Below are 21,823 nucleotides of genomic sequence, written 5' to 3'. Positions count from 1 at the left end.
TGGTCTCAGTAGGCCTACTGTCCCTCCTAAATAATTCACATGTAATAATATATCTAAATTAAATTAAATTTGAGACATCCTCGAAGGTAATGGGTGAATTAGTGTGGATTCAGGCTGATGGAATGATTGAAAAACATTATTAACATCCTGTCTGCCTGTTAATTCATTCTGCAGGTATCTGACTCCAGAGTTGCATGATTAAATGAATTGAAAACAGGCAACATTTTCCAAGATGCAACTTGAACACCTGCAGATGAGTTCTGCTTCGTGCATGGACCTTTGAGGCTGCTGCTGGTCTTACTGTGTGGGCCTGCACTAGCTGTACTTTCCCCACAGGATCAGCAGGTGGCGCCCTGACCGTGGCCTCCTCGGGTCTGCTTTATCAAAGAGGGAGGAGGGTCCAGATCATTAGACAACTTCTATCTGCCCCGAAGCTGCTTGACGAAGGTCTGGATTCTATTGTGCACGACTTCACAGTGTGATTGGGAAACTTTTGAGGAACTTTTCATGCGCTCGGAGTTTCCCTGGGGTTTTTGGCAGAAGGAGACTCGGGGGGATTTCTTCTGACTTTGCTGATCAGCCATTGTGGGCCTGAGGGAGGAGAAAGGATTTCTCTCCCCTGCTGCTTGCTGGAGTTTGTAATGCATGGAAGAGATGTGCTATCTGAGCCATGAGGCAGTTAACCCGGGTCAGGTCGGTCTGCCTGCAAGCCGGGAATGGATTAGTATCCCTCTGACTTCCTGAGACTTTGTGCATACCCCCTTTTTTCTTTGTGTGGAATATTCAAGTCTGATGAATATTTTTTCCTGATGTGCAAACTCCAAACATGAGCAGATAGTTCACTTGTTGGGAACTTGTGAGGAGAAGAGAGTGGATCAAAGCCTCAGCTCTTTGATCAGCACATCGTCCAGGACTCTGAGCTCCAGCTGAGGACCACAGGCAGCAGATCAAAGAGGAGGATGGCGTCTCAACAACAACAACAACAACCACTGACACACATCTTCATCATCATCACGTTATTGTCTTTCTGCTCCCTGAGCCTGTGCAACACAGAGACAGATGTGCCAGAGGAGGAAGGCTTCAGTGCTGAGGTACAGTGATAATGTCTCTGAGGCAAAGTATATATATACTTATACTACTACTACTATCATCAACCTGTATACACCAGATGTACATGGTAGATGGTCACACTATTAAATTGTTATATTTGAAAATAAGTTTGAGAATTTACAAAACAAATAATATTGCTATAAAATCTATTCAGCTATATATCTGTCTGTCTCTATAATCTCTATTTTGCTCTCAATCTCTATCTCCATCACTCTCTATCTCTCTATCTCTTATCTATTTCTCTATCTATGCTTTTGTTAAAAACTTTTTTGAAAATTCCTGAATTTATTCCATTTAACAATGATTTAAACTCCTAATATAGTATTTGTAAACAGCATATACACATCAATAATTGTTTATAACATACTACAATGTAATGATAAGCACTTATAATGATATCTTAAGTATTGCATTTCCTGTCCTTAACTGCTGTGTAGACAAAAATAAATAAGTATTGACATTATAACGTTATACACAACTGTAATATCCTGAGAAAATTCAATGTGCCGAGATGAGGTAATGTAATAATAGTTGTTTGATATGAAACAGAACAACAGAAGCTTGAAACTTATTTAGACAGAAAAACACATTAAAGGATTTAAATGCTCAAAAAAAGGGTGAAAGTTTCAATGAAGGCAAATACGTGGTTAGAATAATGAAAAGCAAGATCATAAAAATATGTTTTGAACAGTTTGTTTTTACAGATGATGCGTTTCTAATATGTAGCCGGGGTTTGTTCCATATCTTTGTTGCATAATCACAGAAAGCTGCTTCTTGCAGTTTTGTATATTATATGTGTATATATAGTATTTTGATTTGCACACCCCTGGTAGACAAAGAGTTTTTCTTCCTTTGTCTCATGTTCTTTGGGCCCTCGTGTGAATGTGCTTGGTTGAGACTTGTCATGCTATGCAGAAACTGTCTAGGAGGATTTTCTTTCTCAGTGTGTACATTTTGTGTGTTTGTGTGTGTGTGTGTGTGTGTAGCCCCCGGCCTGTACCTGAACCTCAGTATGAGAGGCCCTGTGGTGTTGTGTTTAAAGCTCTTGCTCTTGAGGCTTCCTAGAGGATAAATCTTAACAGAGATTGTTTCCCCCTCGGGAGACATCGTCCTGTTTCCCTCGGCTACGTGGCTCCACACACTCATTTTCACTTCCAGCGAAAAACAGAGAAAGAGGGAAAATTCAGCATGTGTCACTAGATGGTGTGTCTGATGTGCACATATGCACAGCTGTGTGTTAAATGGGTTGACACACGGTTTCATTGTTGTCTTTTTCCTGTTTCGCTCTCCTCTCCCCCTCTGCTCGGTGCAGGAATAAAGAAGGAGGAATGTTGTAATGTTAATAGAAGCCATCTGTTGTGTATCTCCACTTTCCCCCTGTCTTTCACTTCCTCGGATGCTCTCTCATGTCATTAGACACTGGCTTGTTCCAAGATTAGCAGAACAGTGCCAGTCACCAGCTCATCTACCTCCTGATTCCACTAAAGTCTATGTCTGTATGTGGAACGAATATCTCAAGTACCGCTCATCTCATTGGTTTCACACTTGGCATGTGTATTGTTAATGGTCCAGGGAATTCCAGTGCTGAATTTGGTGAGACTACGACACACGATACGTTCAATATTGATCCAAAATTAAAAACAGAAACAACCAGCGCTCTGTAGCGGTGCCTTCAATCTGCAGACGGAGGTGAATCCTTTTCTACGTCCTCAGATAAACTACAACCTGCGGCCGATAATATCTGCAAGGCCAGATCGTTTTGATATTCAGATTGGTGTTATTTACCGTGTCAGACACCGAGATTCTCGGATACTGATCTCAGTCGTGGCAAAAACAAACACTTCTTCTTGCGCAAGTTAAAAGTAAAAGCACATGTTTGTTTTGTTGCTGCAGTAACTAGTATTGAAATATTTCAAGATTTTGTCGATTGCTAAACAGAGCCGTGAGGTAGCTGACATGCAATGTATGAAAAAAACAACAACACCATTGAAGTCAATCATTTAAACTTATGAGCCAAACAATACTAAAGCTAATTCAGTTTCATTTTCTGAAAAACACTGAATATAAAATCTTAATTGCAGATAAACCAGGAAGGATGAGCACAAACTTCCCTCTGCACCATAGACTGTTTATAAAAAATCTCTGCACACAACGTCCAGCACGCAAACAAACAAAAAGTGACGGTATATTAAGGAACTGTTATTATTCCTACGATTAAGAAGAAGTAGCTCCGGAGCACTAACACAGACCAAGAGAACAGCCCATTCCAAACAGGCGTGTTTACAACGAGTATCAGGCAAAGTGTTGAGCAACTTTTGTGTTTTCCTTCCGCAGGCGTGGCTTCGTAAGTTTGGCTACCTGTCTCAGGCCAGCGGACAGATGTCCACCATGCAGTCGGCTCAGATTCTGTCCAAAGCCATCAGCGACATGCAGCGCTTCTATGGGCTGGAGGTGACCGGCGAGATGGACCCCGTCACTGTCACGTAAGCTATTTATTGTTGAGGAGCCGTGGTCGTTTTCATGTCTCACAAACATGCAACATTACCGACGCTTTGTCTCCGGCGACCACAAACGGGGTTTTTGTGGGATGTTTTAAAAGCATGTAGGAATTTTACTCATCATTCATTTGCTTTCGTTTCAAAGTTTTTTTTAATTTTCATGCATCTTATTGTATAGATGGAACAATACGAGGCCACAAGTTAAAGCAACAAACCACATCTGAGCAGCCACACATCCTGGAGCAATTTGTTGCAGGGAACTGGTTCTCCTGCACACAATGACATTACCAGATTAATTTGTTTAAACTCCCACTGACGACTGAAACAAGGCCAGCTCTTAATAACCCTTTTTTTCTTAACGATGATAAGGTTCACAGTGTACTTCAGTTTGTTTTTGCTTGTATCACCTCGTCGCTAATGAGTTTATTCAGGCTCTTATGTCATATCCTCATATTCCACTGACCTTGATTCACTTTAGTCGGCCATTGTTTTCATATTGTAAGCTGAAGGTCTACTACAAGGTCTTAAAGCAGCAGTTTGTCATTTTAGAAAATAGGTTGTGTTGAGGTTTTTCTGTCAGTAGGTAGATGAGAGTATTGATACCGCAAAAATGAAGCTACAGGTAGGCTAGCTGCTGGTTAGCTTAGCTTAGCATAAAGACTGGCTTCAGAGAGAAACTGTTAGCCTATAGCTCTGTACATAGATGTTACACTAAAAAAACTTAAACAACACATTGTGAGGTCTTCTTACCTTTGGACAGATGTTTCCCACAGTTTCCAGTCTTTATACTAACGCCGTGTTCCATTAAACCTCGGGACTCTGAAATTCTGAACCCCCCGAGTCGGAAGTTGCAACTGGAACGCCCCGTCAATTCGAAATTTCGACTCGGAAGATCGGAGGAACCTCACACCCCCATCTTCAGAATTCAAGATGGCCCCTCTGTATATCAACACTAGTGAAAGCTGTAGATTTGACTGTTTATTAGTACTTCTACGTCTGTGGATGTTTTACTACAGAGTTAGCATGCGTGAAATGCTGCGTAATCCGTTATTATGAACTGGTTTTGCTAACAGTGGCTAAGTGGCTGACGTAAACATTGTTCTTGTGCAACTGGAACTCTATCAACTCGGGTTATTCAGGTGTGACGTCATTCCGAGGGCCGAGCTCAGAGGTGTAATGGAACGTAGCATAAGCTAAGCTAACTGGCTACTAGTTGTAGCATCACATTACTGTACAGATACTTGACTTAATTGTATTCTTCTAGTCCACGAAATGTAAACGTCTTTATTCTTTTTGCACCTAACAGTTTATTGTGTGTTTATTGTGTGTGTTTTGTGTGCGTGTGTTTGTGTAGAGCCATGCGCAGACCACGTTGCGGCCTCCCCGACAGAAACCCAGAGCAGACGGTTGACGGTGCGAGGAAGAAGCGCTACACACTCACCGGGCAGCAGTGGGACAAAGACCACATCACTTACAGGTTCATAGCACTGAGATTTAAAACAATACAACAACTAGTTTAACATAGTAAACTTAACGTAACCCACCTTCTCTTCTGGCTCCAGTATAGTGAACCAGCTCATCCCCCCCTCGCTGGGAGAGGACCTGACGAATGAAGCTCTCACTAAGGCCTTGGCCGTGTGGAGACATGTCACCCCGCTCACCTTTGAGGAGCTGCCGATGGAAAACGACATCAGGATCAACGGCAGCCGGACGCAGCTCGCCGACATCCTGCTGTTGTTCGCCTCTGGTTTCCATGGTGATATGTCCCTATTTGACGGCGAGGGGGGTTCACTGGCACACGCCTACTACCCCGGACCAGGAATTGGTGGGGACATACATTTTGATGCAGACGAGCCCTGGACACTTGAAAACCACAATCCAGATGGTTAGTGGGTTGATTTATCGTTATTCTCGTGGGAACTGAACTTGAACCCGTTTCTGGGACAAATTGTCAATGTCCACAATGTGAGGGATTGATGCTAAACTATTAAAATGTTAACTTCTGAAGCTTGTTAGAGTAATTTATTACCTTAATTTAATTTATGTGTTTTCTTCAGTCTGGGAAATGTAAACACCATCTTTGTACTGTCAATCATCATCATTTGCAAAATAGTGGGAAAACTTCATATTGTGTGTTTCAGAAAAGTTGTACCAGATCACAGAGATCACATAGAAAAATAGAATAGAACTTAGTAGAGCTCACATTTCCTTCTAGGCCCAACAGTCCCCTTTTGGAACAACATTTAATTTCCCTATATCCAGATTTAATTTGGATCTGCACCAAATCGCGCACACTCGTAAATATCAGTCCCCGAACCATGTCCGATTCTTTCTGTTAAGATCCATGAACTGTCCTCTGTGTAACAGACGATAATGTGGCACAATCTCATAATGATAAAGGAAGTAGAAGCAGCTCATCCATCTGCCCTCTGATCTGCACAAAAATGTAATTAGCTCTTTCATGACCCAAATCACATCCTCCAGTAGTTTTTGAGTAATCCTGCAAACTAAGAGACAAACAAACAACTGCAGACGAAAACATATCCTCCATGCCCGAGGTAGAAATCTCACCTCAGAGTTGGTTTTGGGTTTTACTTATTTGAATGCAACTTTATGTTGGCACTATTTAATCTATCAAGGATCAATTATCGTATGATATTTGTTGTAAATGAATTTTTCTTACATGCTGTGTCTGTGTCTGTGTCTGTGTTGCAGGTATTGACCTCTTCCTGGTTGCGGTCCATGAGCTCGGTCATGCTCTGGGCCTGGAGCACTCAGATAACCCCAGTGCCATCATGGCTCCTTTTTACCAGTACATTCACACGGACAACTTCACGCTGCACGAGGACGACGTCCGAGGAATACAGCACATATACGGTGAGAGGCCCACGCTGTTCGGATACACCTGTTTCTGTGGGGCTTCAGCAATCACAGTTATTTAAAGCGACTCTTGGGCTAAGTAACCACTGAGGTACTTAAATAGTGTTGCACTGAGACTTGTCACGTCCTCTGCAGACTGCAATGAGATGTCAGATTGGCCTGTGTACACAAAAAATATCATGTGAAAACGCTTTAATGCCAATTAAATACTAACACATCAGTCATATCCAATGGTGCTGGGAAATTACGCTCCCACGCAGATGTTAGGAGATTTCTGCTTTAAATGATTCATATTTAAGTGCAGAAATGATCTCACGCTGCCTGAGGACAGTTCACAGGGGACAGAAGGGAAAACAGAAGTCTCCAGGTCCCTCCATGTTCTCGATGCTGCTACACTGAGAGGGCTGCGACTCTGAGGCTGACCTACACAGTGTCGGCTGTAATTCGAGGTTATATCCCACTCGTACAACATCTGGACCTTTATCAGAGGAAGACTAGATTCCTTTGAGACACACAACACCAGCGGATTTCTCTTGAAACAGCATGTCATGCATGCCGTTATGATGGTATCATGCATTCCCGGTATGAATGGATGGCATTGTTAATTGGCAGATAACATCTTTGTATGTGTGTGTGTATTGGATAGAGAAAGAGCTCATATGTAAATTAAAATGTATTGTTTGTACACGTGGGTGTGCTTCTGCAGTGGCCCCTCTTATTAGAGCTGTAATTACAGGCTACACATCTGAATTCATCCCAGACATTGTTTATACCGAGTGATTCTTCGTCTTCTACAGAAAAACAGGGATTTTCTAGCGAGGTTGAACGTTTTTCCCCCTTTTTTTTACCCACATTTGTTTCTGTTCGTTGTTTCGTCGTGGTCACATCTGTGGTGTCGCATAACAGATCCAAAATCTGATTCATTTTGGGAATGTTGTCAAAGGTTTACTTTGGCAAACTCAAAACTCTTTCCACACCCACACAAACTCTGGCGTCTTGATGTGCCTGAACTCCAGGTCTGCACCAGAGGAAGGTTTTTGGCGAAAAATCTGGTCGGTATTCTGCTGTAAATTCTCTAAGGTAAATGTTTTGGACTGAAATTATACAGTAGTTTCCCTTTATTAAGCAGATCTTGAATAAATGACTGTGAATGAGGGAAGCTCTGATTAAAATAGAAAAAGGATCTGAAGACTCTAAATAGACACTGACGCAGCGTAAACATTTCTCCTTTGTGGAGGTTTCTTCATGAAAGCGGCAGCAGCCTTGTAGTTTTCTGCCTCCCAGGTTAGTTTTTCCTCCTCAGCTCCTCATATGTTCCCGTCCATAAATTAGAGGAGGGACATGGGATCAATTCATGTCCAGCTCTGGAGCATTTTGCTTTGTTACCTGCTGTAAAAGAGCCAGTTAACTTGTGAAATAAGATAGTATATATATATATTTTGTTTGCATTTATTGCTGTTCTTTAAAGCTGCACTAATCAATTTTTATATCAACAATGGATCAGGTTCCATCAGGGACTATGTGTTATGTGAATGGGGTCAGACACGGTGATACTGTAAATCTGCAGCCAAAGAGCCAAATATATCCCCGTGGAGTCGGTGGAGGCAACACAGACCTGAGAGGACTTCAATTCACCAGTTGGCCAAAGACACAGACTCCATGTTCTTTATATCAGCTTCGTAACAAGATAGACAGTGTTGAGTTTTCATTTGCTTCCATTGCTCCCAAATGGCCACAGAGAAAAACCCTTTGGAGCATCAACAGAACTGTCACTGCCACTGGACAACAGCTTTTCATCTGACAGCGTTGTCTCTGTGTGTGTGTGTCATGACTCATACTGTTTATCTGTGTGCCTGAGTCATGTATGTCAACAAGTGCCGGTCCGAGCTAAAGCTGTGACGGTGGCCACAAATAGACCAAGGCATGAGCACGGAGAAGTGTCAAAATACTTTGGGTTCAAACTGTAGGAGGTCTAAAGACATCAGGTGAGGGGCGGATGTGGCCCAGGGATTTGCACAAACAAAGCTCAGAGAATCGGGGCCACGTGCGTCTTGGACCACCTCCAAATGGGGTCTCAAACCCGTCCTGGTTGCTTTCACACATGTGTATAGAGCTGTCCACTTGTGATGGATGTTAATACCAGACACACTTCCACCCTCAGCTGCTCGTAAAACTGTCCGTTATTCCTGTGATTCTGTGGGGACATAGTCTCTCAAATCCACGTCCATACCCCAAACTAAGGAAGAGTCCATTATGTGTAGAAGTAAAGTAAAACAGACTTGAGCAAGTTACCAAAAAATCAGGAAAGAATAGATCATTTTTGTGGCTCCAAAATGTTATTGGATTGTACCAGAGATACTGAATTTGAATTCCACATATTATTGGCTGAGTTACTGGCCAATAGCAGCCTGGATATATTCCTAGAAATGTTTTTGGCCCGGAGTATCCCCGGTGCATCTTTGAGCCCATCAGCTGTCTGTGGCTGTTACATAACTTAATGTATCTGTGTGTTTTCCTCTCGTAGCAACCGGCAGGGCTCAGTTTTCCAAAGAGCTGCAGCCCAGTCACAGTCGGAGCTTTTAGCCGCTGCACAAAATGGAAAATGACTTTGTCTTTGTGTGAGAGGGAGATAGAGAGGACACTGTGAGGAGAAGGGAGGAGAGTTTGAAACAAATTCCACACAGACAGGCTGGAGGGATTTATTTCATATTTCATTTCCGCTGGAAGTTGTTTAACCCATTTAATTATGAACTGTGAAAGTCGATCTTTCCCTTTTTTCATTTTGAAACTTCATTTCTTTCTTAGGTCCTCCTCTCTCCACTGGTGCCCCGCCCACTTCTCCTCAAACCCCCGACAACGGACCCAAAGTCGACTCCCCGACCTCCCCTTCCCCTCCTGAAGATGCCCCCACTCCCGCTCCCCCCACCGACCCCACACCTGAACCACCCATCCCGACCGACGGCAGCCAGGATCCCCCGGCCCGTCCGGAGCCGACCCCGATCCCAACATCAACTCCCGTCCTCCCAACCTCCACCTCTACTGTCTCAAGGCGTGAACCAGAACCTGTCACCCCGCCGGTAAGAAAAGATGAACCTCCCCTTCCGCCCGCTCCTCCTCCTCGGCCCCCTGCTCCTCCTCGGCCTCCCAAGCAGCCTGACAACCAGGCCCCCGACATCTGTGATGGAGACTTCGACACGGTGACCATGCTGAGAGGGGAGATGTTTGTTTTCAAGGTGAGAATCTGCAGAAGTTGTGTTTAAACCAGGTCCTTGTGTTGGGTTCGACATTTATAAGCTCCATCCACATGGTGTGGATCAAGGAGCGTGTCACTGCCGCCTGGTGTTTTCACGACCTCTGACCTACACAGGAAAGCACATTTCCAACTCTATGAACCAACAGGACGCAGCTCAGACTCACAACAGGATAAAGTTTTGTAAGGGGAATATTTTTAATGAAAGATGAAACACACACATTATTATTTAATTTCCTTACTCGTGCAGGGTCGTTGGTTCTGGCGGGTGCGGAGGAACCGGGTCTTGGATAACTACCCCATGCCCATATCGGTCTTCTGGGTCGGCCTTCCCAGTGACATCGACGCTGCCTATGAACGCCACGATGGCAAATTTGTCTTCTTTAAAGGTTCGTCAAAGCAGTTTATTGACAAACCATGCTGGTTTATTACATCAAGACCCTCTTGGAAAACTATGCTGAGCATTTTAATGGTTTAGTGCTTAAGGGCACAACAAAAGGTCAGATCCACAGCTGCAGAGTTGAGCTCCAGCAATGAGCTGTTAACGTGTGAGCTCCACAAACACAAAATGGTGAGAGGGACACAAATCTCTGCTTTGATTTGATTTGTTCAGACTGAACCTGTGCAAAATCTGCAGTTTTGTCCCCCTCCCACCTCAGTGTGATTCATGAGGTGATGGTAATAATTCAACACAGCTATAACTCTGTGTAGCTGGCATGCACTCTCTCTCTCCCTCATACACACACACACACACACACACACACACACACACACACACACACACACACACACACACACACACACACACACACACACACGGACACACACACACACACACTCCTTCAGATACACACACACACAAAACAACCGTGTACTTCTATCTTGGTGTGGACACGCATTGACATAATGCCCTAGCCCCTTTTGTGTGTGTGTGACTGTCACACTGAGTGTATTCTTGTGTTTGTGTGTGTGTGTGTTACTGAGTTCTTGAGATCAGTGCGGCAGCTGTTACTGGCCCAGTACGCTCCCAGTCCAGCTGAGCCCCAAAGGGCCTCATCAGAGAGGTGGAGGATTGCATCAGCCTTCTCTGCTCCAGATGTGAGCAGCTGCTTTCACTTTAACAATGAGGCCATGTTGGGCTTTGTCGTGCATTTTCAGGATTTCTCTGTGCTATCGATCATGAATTCATTCAGCATGAAGAGCTGCGGGATCTTAACTCATTTTTTGCATCTAATCCAAAGAGTCTTGGATAAAATATGCATGGAAACCTGCAGAAATTACTTAAGTACTGCAGCAGACGAAACATCAGTTGATAATATTTGAACAGTATTTCAATGTCAGTGTGCAATGACTAGTGAAAGCCACTGTGTGCAGGCTTAGCCTTTATTGTTGAGTGCAGTGTGTTGCGGTGCTGTCGCACCCTGGCAGTGGAGGTGGAAAGTGGCTGAATGTGTGTCCAAAGGTTAGGGTTCGGGGAGAAACTGGCTCCCACAAAAGTAAATCTTGGAAAATCAGTGTTATGCCTACATTTTCTACCTTGCCTGTCCTTTCCACTTTTCCTCTGGAGTGGGTAAACCCCATGACATATGCCATATGTTCAAGCCATTGCTTTTTCTCCATGTGCCAACGGGTTTTGGCCCTGCTTTGTTTCTGTTTCTCTCTTCATTAGCTTTTTTCTTGTATTTCCATTCTCTTAGTCTAAGCCTGGTACCTGTGCAGGAATGTTGTACTATGTGTGTCACCATCTCTCTAGAGAAACATTGGTCCTTTTTTGTCCCTGCAGATGACAGATACTGGGTGTTCAGGGAGGCTGATGTGCTGCCAGGATACCCGCAGCCCATACACGAGTACGGACAAGGAGTTCCTACACACAATATCGACACAGCAATCTGGTGGGAGCCCAACGGATTCACGTACTTCTTCTCAGGAGACAGGTATATAACTGACACATGCAAAAGTATGCAACAGGGGCAGCAAGCATGGAAATAGATATTGTCCCAGTTGTCGTTAAACTCTATAGATCTATATACTTCTTTGTCCGTCTGTGTGCAGATACTGGCGATACAGCGAGGAGACCCGGACCACAGACCGTGACTTCCCCAAGCCAATCAGCAGATGGGGCCGGATTCCTCCCTCACCCAAAGGAGCCTTTCTCAGTGACGACAGTGGTAAATAATGACTTTTAAATCCAGTTTTTATTCGAGGAAAGGGAACGTCAGATAAGCTCCCCGTTGGAGAGACAACAAACACCGAAAGCTGTGCACACAGTGTTGACCGCAGGAGAACAGCGAGAGTGAGCAGAGGTGGAGGGAGGGAAGGAAGGAAAGGTTAGAGTGGTGATATGGGGTGTGTTAAAGACAGAGAGGGAAAAGCTTGGTTAGGCTGGAGCAAGCGGAGCAGAGAGAAGGGTGAGAGGATGAGAGAGAGAGAGAGAGAGAGAGGGAGAAGGGAGGAATGGGGGCTCTGGTTTGAGGGTTGGCAACGTCCTTCCTTTTTGGAAATTAGATTTGTGGCAAAGCTGCTCTGAAAGCACTCGCTCAGTAACATTCAGATCTTATCTCCAGCCAAACTGTTCTAATGTTGCTCCAAGTCCGTTTTTTTCACCACACAGTAATATTTACACCCAGAAATCTATTTAGAATTTAGTCATTTATTTACTCTCAACATTCCCGTGTTGTGTTTACAGCCGATGTGAATAATATCTGTTGAACAGTGTGATTATAACTTATATTTTAATCTCTCTTAACTGATGTCAAGCTGCAAGTTGCTGCTTGTTCTTGTGGTTATTCTGGTCTCAGCTCGTCACTGGGCCTCAGGAATCGGTTTTATAATCAAAGACGACAGAACTTATAAACTAAACATAAACTTCAGGAGTTGTACTGAGTGTACTAGTGGGGCGGCTGTGGCTCAGGAGGTAGAGCTGGGCGTCCACTAAAGGTCGATGGTTCGATCCCTAGCTCCTCCAATGGGAGTGTCGAGGTGTCCTTGGGCAAGACAAACCAACCCCAAATGGCTGGCACTGTGTGAAAGTAATATCACAACGTGTGTTGTCGTGAGATGAATGTGACGGCTCCCAGTGCAACCATTTAGTTAAACATGTGACAACACACAGATTTTAAAAACCCTCCTCCTCTCACAAACAACTCACCTTTGTGAAATGCAGTAAAGCCGGAAAAACCCTCTCTCTTGTTCCTGCTCTCAAACACAACAAGCTCCACCCTGTCCAGATATTTCTCCGACTCCTCCTCTGCACAGATCTGTAAGTATAAGGACAGGCTCAAACAGCATGGTGTGAAATACGGGAAATGAGTCACTCAAGTAAGTGAACGAGAGCAGAAGGAGCAGCGATTTGTTTTCCTCCTGAGCGCAGGCTTTGTTTCTGCTCCGAGTGAAACTCTTTGACACTCACTGTCACGGGGTGAAATGGCGCAGCAAGAAAATCAACTGGACGGAAAACAATTCTGCTGTTCGATCTGTCTGGACCTGCTGAAGGTTCCCGTGACTATTCCCTGTGGACACAGCTACTGCATGGGCTGTATCAATACCCACTGGACCAATGAGGACAAGAAGGGAACCTACAGCTGTCCTCAGTGTAGACAGTCCTTCACACCGAGGCCTGTCCTGGTGAAAAACACTATGTTGGCCTATTTAGTGCAGGACCTGAGGAAGTCCGGACTCCAAGCCACTCCTGCTGACGGCTGCTGCTACGCCGGAGCTGAAGATGTGGCCTGTGACGTCTGCACTGGGAGAAAACTAAAAGCTCTCAAGTCCTGTTTGGTTTGTCTCGTCTCTTATTGTGAAAAACACCTGCAGCCTCATTACGAAGCAGCTCCGTTTGAGAAGCACAAGCTGGTGGAGCCCTCGGAGAAGCTCCAGGAGAACATCTGCTCCCGTCACGGTGAGGTGATGAAGATGTTCTGCCGCACCGATCAGCAGTGCATCTGTTACCTCTGCCCTGTGGATGAACACAAAGGCCACGACACAGTGTCAGCTGCAGCAGAAAGGACCGAGAGGCAGAGGGAGCTGGAGCTGAGCAGGGAGAAGATCCAGCAGAGACTCCAGGACAGAGAGAAAGATGTGAAGGTGCTTCAGCAGGAGGAGGAGGCCGTCAATGGCTCTGCTGATAAAGCAGTGGAGGACAGTGAGAGGATCTTCACTGAGCTGATTCGTCTGGTGGAGAAAAGAAGCTCTGATGTGAAGCAGCAGATCAGATCCCAGCAGCAAACTAAAGTGAGTCGAGTCAGAGAGCTTCAGGAGCGACTGGAGCAGGAGATCACTGAGCTGAAGAGGAGAGACGCTGAGCTGAAGCAGCTCTCAGACACAGAGGATCACAACCAGTTCCTGCAGAACTACTCCTCCCTGTCACCGCTCAGAAAGTCCACACACTCATCCAGCATCAGCACCCGGCCTCAGAGGTACTTTGAGAATCTGATGGCCGCCGTGTCAAAGGTCGGAGATCAGCTTCAGGACATTCTGAGTGAGACACGGACAAACGCTTCACCGACGGCGACTCCAGCTGTTGTTACACTGTCACAACGAGAGCCCAAGACCAGAGCTGACTTCTTAAAGTATTCACAGGAAATCACACTGGATCCAAACACAGCAAACACACGTCTCTTATTAACTGAGGGGAACAGAAAAGCAACGTTTATGAACAAAAAGCAGTGTTACCCTTGGCACCCGGACCGATTCACAATTTGGTGTCAGGTCCTGAGCAGAGAGGCTCTGACGGGACGCTGCTACTGGGAGGTGGAGTGGAGAGGAAGAGGAGTTTATGTCGCAGTCGCCTACAAGAACATCAGCAGAGCAGGGAACTCGTGCGATTGTGGATTTGGACTCAACGACAAATCCTGGACGTTAGATTGTGACCGATACAGTTATAACTTTTACCACAACAATATCAAAACTCCGGTGTCGGGTCCGCAGTGCTCCCGAGTCGGAGTGTACCTGGACCACGGCGCCGGCGTTCTGTCCTTCTACAGCGTCTCCGCCGCCATGACTCTGCTCCACAGAGTCCAGACCACGTTCACTCAGCCTCTCCACGCTGGACTGTGGCTTTATTATGGAGACACAGCTGAGTTCTCTGGCCTCAAATAGACTGGAGGCATTTTAAAGAGCACCGATGTAAATGCTCTGCTTGAACTTCTTTGGTGCTCGCAGCTTGTTGACATTTCTGCTGTGCACCTGTCAATCAAAATGTTATAGGCAGTACTTTGACATCCGGCATCCGTGTTTGTTCATGTGGCGCCGTAATTATTGGAAAGATTTATTCAAGCGGACAACTCGGAATTTAACATCATTTTACAATCAGCTCTAAATAATAATAATAGTAATAGTAATAATAATAATACATCGCATTTACAGTATATAGGGCTTTTTCTATAGTTCTTAAATACGCAGGTTTAAATATGAACTTGTCAAAAGTTACTTTTGTCACTTGCAAACTGAATGTCCATCTCTCACAAGTGCCTGACACATCAATTCAGACATTTTATTGTTTTAAAATTCCGTTTTAAATCATTTATGTGTCAAGTCAACCCTGACCTTCTTTCTTTGCTCTTCGTCATTTGGAAAGATGTCAACACATAAAAGCACATTTTGTGTTTCTCTAGTATTGCAAAATTGGGTGTTTTTCCAAATTGTGAAATTCTGTGCGGATCCAGATAATGTTTTGGACTCTGTGAACTAAATAAGTATTTTTAGGGGGTTACATCTTTATTCGGTTACAGTACGATAACAGATATTCCTTTCTGCTCTATCATAGAATGAATATTTTGCCTGTGTTTAATGTAAACGGTTCACAGAAAATGTTTGTGTGTTTGTATCTGATCTCAATACATGTATTTGCACTATGGTGATGAATCAGCCTTGGTGGAGGTTTGTGCCCTATCTGCCCTTCTAGCTGATATTTAGCTTTCTCCTGGTTTTGAATTTGCACATTTTATGTAAATCTTGTTGTTTAACAGCTCTGGACATGCAAAAGTCACTTTGGTTCAAAATGTGCAAAAGTTGGACAGAGTGAGAATAAACTGGTCCCTGAAGAAACATTCCTGAGTCTGTGAACTTAGTTTCACATCGACAAGACAAATGGTAAAATAAACGAGGCTTTTTTGTGGAGGGTTCAAACAGTTACTGAACAACTGGAAATCTTTCGACCTTTCCTGTGTTTTTTTGCCTTTAGCCTGAAATGACTAATTCAGCTTTTCTCAAAGGTCAGTGAAGGTATAGATCAACATTTTAGGAAAGACTGATTCCAGTTGATCTATTTTTCATTTATCCTGACGCATAAGACGGCAAATTTTGTACAAACGAGGACAAACAAAAAAGTCTGTATTTCCCCAATAAACTTTGTTATGATGACGCTCATATTTGTGTGGTGAATTCTCTTGCCTGCTCGTACTGCTCCACTACTCACCTTAAAACTATCTGTCGATTCTACCACTGCAGTCATTCCTGCAACATTTCAAAAGCCTCCACCCGTAGCCTCTCATCCTCGCCTCCCCACTCCCTGAGCTCCATGATTTCTACTGGGCAGTGACAAGGTCGGGGCATCATTCTTTCAATGCTCCATTCTACATAAGTCTTCTGACCGAAATCTCTTTTATCTCCCTCTCACGCAGCTTTCACCTATTTCTACAAGGGCAGCAATTACTGGAGGTTTGACAACCACAAGACAGAAGCAGACAAAGGCTTCCCTCGCTCCATCCTGAAGGACTTCATGGGCTGCACGGGCGCTCCCGACCCTCCGCCCGACACGGACACTGAGCAGGAAGCCAAAGACAAACCGGTGAAGCCTTCGGACCGAGGCAAAGACGAGCACAAAGAGCCGGATCAAGACACGAACGCAGAGGAAGACCCCAGCGCAAAGCCCGACAGCGCGGACGGAGAGGAGGACCAAGACGTGAACGTTGTAGTGTCGATGGCCGACAACGAGTCAAAGATCATGACTCTGATCATGGTGACTGTTCCTCTCGTGCTCGTCCTGTTCATCCTCGTCCTCGTCTACGCCATCCTCAGGACTCTGCAGAACAAAGAACCGCCGAGGGCCTTGGTGCACTGCAAGCGCTCGCTGCAGGACTGGGTGTGACGCACAGAAGTGGAGGAGGTGGAACAGGTGTTGATCATTTGTGTGGCGCAGTCGCTGGCATCACATTTTTACACACGGTGCGACTGAAAGAGGCTTTGACGCAGTACTAAAGTCTGACAAAGCTGAGGAAGAGTCACCTTTTTGAATCCCATTCATTGTGAGAACTTGAAATAATCCTAAAGTGGTAGAGTTGGTGCCTGTGGACCTACAGTATAGATTTCTTTTTAGTGGCCTTGAGGTTTTATTCCTGTGCCTCCCTTTGTGCCTTTCAGATGTCTGACGTCTATTTCTTAGAAAATCATCCCTGTTTACATCAGAACTTTAAAAAATCACCAAATGTGTGCTGTAAAAGACACAAGACTAATTATACAAAGAAGGGACAGATGTTGTATTTGTAGTTTAAATGCAGAAAAAGTCGATAATGCACATACATTAACCAGAAGCACACACACACACACACACACTGTACAAACACACAAACATGTGCTTACAGCTATTAAAACACAAAGCAAACACATTCACTAATATGAACAACTTTTTATTACATTTGAATCAACACGTTTGACATTTTCTTTCTGAGAATTGCACTTTTCGTTCTGTTTTTTGTTGTTTTTGTTTTGTTGAGGTTGCTTCACTGCAGACGTGTGTGTGTGTGTGTGTGTGTGTGTGTGTGTGTGTGTTCGTTCGTGCAAACTGAGTTTATCAAACACACACACACACACACACACACAAACACACAAACACTAGCAGGAGAAGCTTGTCCTCCGACCTGTGCAGGAATGTCTGACAGCTGTGTGCGTCCATGGCCGCCCTTCTCCCACTGAGCCCATTTTGTCTGCCCTCACACACACACACCAGTATCACATGATCTATATAAAAAAAAAAACACCTCACTGCACTCATGCGTGCATGCATGTCCACATGTGCACACAGAGACACACACACACACACACACACACACACACACACACACACACACACACACACACACACACACACACACACACACACACACAGAACGACCACTTCCCTAGACAAAGGCACATAGAGTTTTTGCTCACAGACACACGGGCTCCAGCCTCCCTCCCCTCCCACCACAGCCACAATATAAAATAAAAACACGATCCCAGCGGAGACGTATTGATTTACAACTGGTGTTGAGGCTGGGATGAAATATAAGAGGGGTGGGGAGGGCAATTAAATCACTTTTAAAAGTATAGAGTCGAAAAAAACAGTGTGGTTTATATCAAATCTGTCCATCTCAGCTCCCCCTGATCTGTGAAGAGTAGAAAACACAGCAACATTATCTGTCTCTCTCTATCTCCTCTTCTCCTTTTCGTGCTAAAGCTGAACGGAGTCAAAGCTCATTTCAGTGTGCAGCCTGCAGGCTGGAGGAGAATGGATCAGGGGTCTGGTTTCCATTAAAGCCACATGTTGCTGATTTAGTAATGTCAGGCACGGGAGAGAGGGGAGAGGGGAGTGGAGGGAAAAATGCAAAAGGGAGGAGGTATTAAAAAGACGGTGGTGGGGAGGGAAAGAAAGAGAGTTAAGGAGCAGAGAGGGGGGGGGGGGGAACCAGCTTTTTATTTCTGAGGGAAGGAGGGAGGTTGGAAGGATGTCGGGGAGGGGCAGCGCTGGCGTTGCGTCTCCTGACCTACATTGGGCCATGAAGTCCACTCTTTCTTTCAACTCGTCTTGTTTTTGCTCTCCTTGTTGTCATGAGCGAGAGATGACTTCCTCTGCGACCTCCCTCCCTCCCTCCCTCTCTCCCTCCCTCCCTCCCTCCCTCCCTCGCTCTTGTTTGCTTTTGTTTTTGAATCTGTCCTTTTTTCTTTAATTTCTGCTTCTGTGCTCCTAAAACGTATGAATTTTCTTTCTCCACTCTTGTGTAAGAGTCCGCTCGAGCATTTAAAAGATGATCCGTGCACACAAACATCTGCAGGACGTGATGTGATCCTGTATGAACATGTATTTTCTCCATTGGGCCTCTCGCTGTCTCTGTCTGTCTCTCTTTACCCTTTGTCTGTGTAAAGCCACTATTCACATGCTACGATCATTAACCCTTTTCTTTATATCTGTGCCTTTACATTGTGCTTGTATTTTGTTTCACATGTGTCGTTTTGTGCCTTAAAGCCCGATTCATGCTTCTGTGTTGAATCTCGGCTCCGGCGTAGCTTTGATGCAGAACCATGAATCGGCCTTATGTCTGTGAACATTGGGGGGCATTGTTTTTAACTATAAATAGCATGAGGGACCATTTTAAAAGTGTGTTTCTTCTTCTTTCTTTTTTTAACTTTGCTTATAATTTGTAGTTTTGTACATTTTGTAGATTATTACTACCATGTTGATGCATGCGGGGCATGTTCTGTTAGGCCTGTGCACTCCTGAGTAGAGTCCATTAAATGATTTCACAATAAAACTCACAGGTAAATGCAACACAATGCTGCAGTTGTGTGCAGTTTATGGCTTTTTTTGTGTTCTTGTTTATGGCTTCAGGTTCTTGTAATTACGTTTAATCCTGCTGCGCAAATGTCAAGTTCAAGAAGTCGATTGTACTTTTGGCCACAAGAGGGAATCATTGTTCATAAAATTATGCTGACGACAACACAAACACAACGATAATCTCATAAAGAAAAGCAGAAAATAGCAATAAAAATGTTTGATTGTGTGGTTATACACAGATGGAATGCTGTAAAGTAAGTATGGACGTTTACTGCAGCACTGAATTAAGTGTTTCCATTTTATGTGTCACTACATTTCTTTTTAAAGGTTATTTTAATGCTGCTTAATACTTTCATACTTGTGTTTTTGAGGCGGTGGTGGAAGAAATTTGTTACGTAACAATAGCAATACAACAAATATATATATACACATTACATTTCATTCTTTTATCCAAGGCGACTTATAAGTGCATTCAACCATGAGGGTAGAACCCAGAACAACAAGAATCAAGTAAAAGGCCAAACTACAAGTGCTACATGTAAGTGCAACTAAACCTACGTTGTACGTTATATATATGTATATTTAATATAGTATGGTATAAGTAAAAATGCTCTGTCAGTCTTATATTATTATATTCACCTCCACCAAGGAAGTTACGTTTTAGCCGGCATTACTACACACAAACTACTAGATGGATTTCCATGACACTTTGAGGAATGATGCTAAGTTGTGGGTCTGAATCCCACCGTACGGATGTAATGTATTTGTGTGTCTGTGTTTGCACATGAGGTCTGTGTGTCACTGCCTCTGTCTGTTGTGAGAGAGTGACGGCACCTCCCTGCACGTCTTCACGTCAGAGGTAATCAGGATTAGCTTCTGTCACAGATCATCCACTGCAGCTTTACCTCGTCGCCCGCTTTCTCTTTCACCTCATTTAATAAAAAATGATAAATAGTGTGTGAACAACTCTGAACTTCCCTGAAAGTGGAGAAAACAGTTTCCCTCCTCTTCGCTCTCTTCCTCTCTCCGGAGTCGTTGCCCCAACCTGCCCTGTCCTCCAGGTGATCCAGCTGTTCATTTAGGATTGAGGCCAGTGTGGAGCTGCCTCTTCCAGCCAAGGGTCTGTGTCATGGACCTGTTCTCCCAGCTTATCCCCTGCTGAGCTGATAATGGGATCTGCCGACAGCCTCCTGCCTCAGGTGCAGCACACGTTCTCGTATGGTTCCCACTCTGCAGCACAACAACAGGACGTCTGACCCAGTGAATGTTTCTCCACCTCTCCAGGGCTCTACCTTCCTGACTGTTACCTGACATGAGCAGTTTACCATAACTGCTGCTCAGGTTGTTTATCTGGAGCTCCACTGCAGCATATTTTATTATCATCATCATATTAGAACCCATTAGATGAAAATGTGTCATTTCCTGTTTACCTGCTGCTTAGTTGGCGAGGGCAGATCTGGATAATCACTAATCACTTTCCAGCATCATGCCAACACTTCTCTCCTTCCCTCTGTTATCTCCACGAACATTTATCTTCCTCCTCCTCTTTTCTTTCTCTTTCTTCCCTGATTATTGTTAAAAACAGGATTTCTGACTTATTTTTATAACTTTCAATGGAGAAAAGCTTGAGATATATTTTATATACATGAGAAACAGTTTGTTGATGCAGCTGCTTGTGAGGTGGAGGATTTTAAAATTCTTTATATACGGTTATGTGGTTTAGTGCAGTGGTTTCCAAATGAGGTTGGGTTCATTCCAAGCGGTTCCCCAGAGGAGATGATTAACGGAGCAGGCCGCTACACACATTTATATGAAGTATAATGACGTATATTACTTATTTTATATGTAATATATTCATACTAACAACACATGGACATGTTAAATGTGTCAAGGGGAGTAGAGTATTTCGTTTTATAGGGGGGGGACAAGGAAACATTTTTTGAAACCCCTGGGTTGTAATTTGTGAGCTCACCTCAATAAAGAAACTCTAAAGCTACAGCATCTATAGGAGGGTTGTATGGAAGAAAATAAATCTGAGGTTTTGAGAATTTAGGTATAAATCAATGAGAATAAAATGTCAACATAGTTTGAGAAAGAGAAAAAATGTATAGATTATTATCATTATTATTATTATATATATTATTTTATCCCAGAAAACGTGTGTATACATACAAGGAAATGCTGTCAAACATTTAAGGTCATATGTATAATAACTGACTAAAACAGATAAATAAAAATGTCATCACGACAAGAAGAGGAAGCAGATCAACAGAGCTCTGATCAGACCTGAGACTAATAAGCTTTTCCCTCCTCAGTTAGTCAAATGCTTGACTCTACAGTATAAATCTCGCTGCTTGCCGGTCAGCAAGAGGCGCTGCGTCACTCACTGGGGATCAAACCGTAATGAGGATGAGATAATGAGGAACAGAGATGGTGGACGAGAAAACAGGAGATTCAAGCTGCCACAGGCACCGACAAATACAGTTTGCATGTAGGTCAGAAAAAGAGACGTGTGTTCAAAATATGTATTTTTTTAATTCTTCTTTATCACAACAA

At 44.0% G+C, this 21,823-nt stretch overlaps 2 protein-coding genes across 2 annotated transcripts; both read left to right on the top strand.

Annotated features, from left to right (window-relative positions):
- The first annotated feature begins 402 nt into the window (after nt 1–402).
- Nucleotides 403–17,147, top strand: mmp15a (matrix metallopeptidase 15a). The gene is made up of 10 exons (XM_035156383.2): nt 403–1,091; nt 3,445–3,593; nt 4,963–5,085; nt 5,171–5,493; nt 6,324–6,485; nt 9,294–9,721; nt 9,989–10,127; nt 11,522–11,672; nt 11,791–11,906; nt 16,359–17,147. The coding sequence occupies exons 1-10, from the start codon at nt 960–962 to the stop codon at nt 16,823–16,825; spliced, it is 2,190 nt and encodes a 729-aa protein (XP_035012274.1). The 5' UTR covers nt 403–959; the 3' UTR covers nt 16,826–17,147.
- On the top strand, nt 11,919–16,104 carry LOC118109336 (tripartite motif-containing protein 16-like). Its single transcript, XM_035156384.2, has one exon. The coding sequence runs from the start codon at nt 13,162–13,164 to the stop codon at nt 14,833–14,835; it is 1,674 nt and encodes a 557-aa protein (XP_035012275.2). The 5' UTR covers nt 11,919–13,161; the 3' UTR covers nt 14,836–16,104.
- Nucleotides 17,148–21,823: the final 4,676 nt, after the last annotated feature.

This window comes from Hippoglossus stenolepis, chromosome 5, assembly GCF_022539355.2.
Source record: "Hippoglossus stenolepis isolate QCI-W04-F060 chromosome 5, HSTE1.2, whole genome shotgun sequence".
Taxonomy (NCBI): Eukaryota; Metazoa; Chordata; class Actinopteri; order Pleuronectiformes; family Pleuronectidae; genus Hippoglossus; species Hippoglossus stenolepis.
Note: the sequence above shows the minus strand (reverse complement) of the source record. Positions and strands in the feature narration are given on the sequence as shown.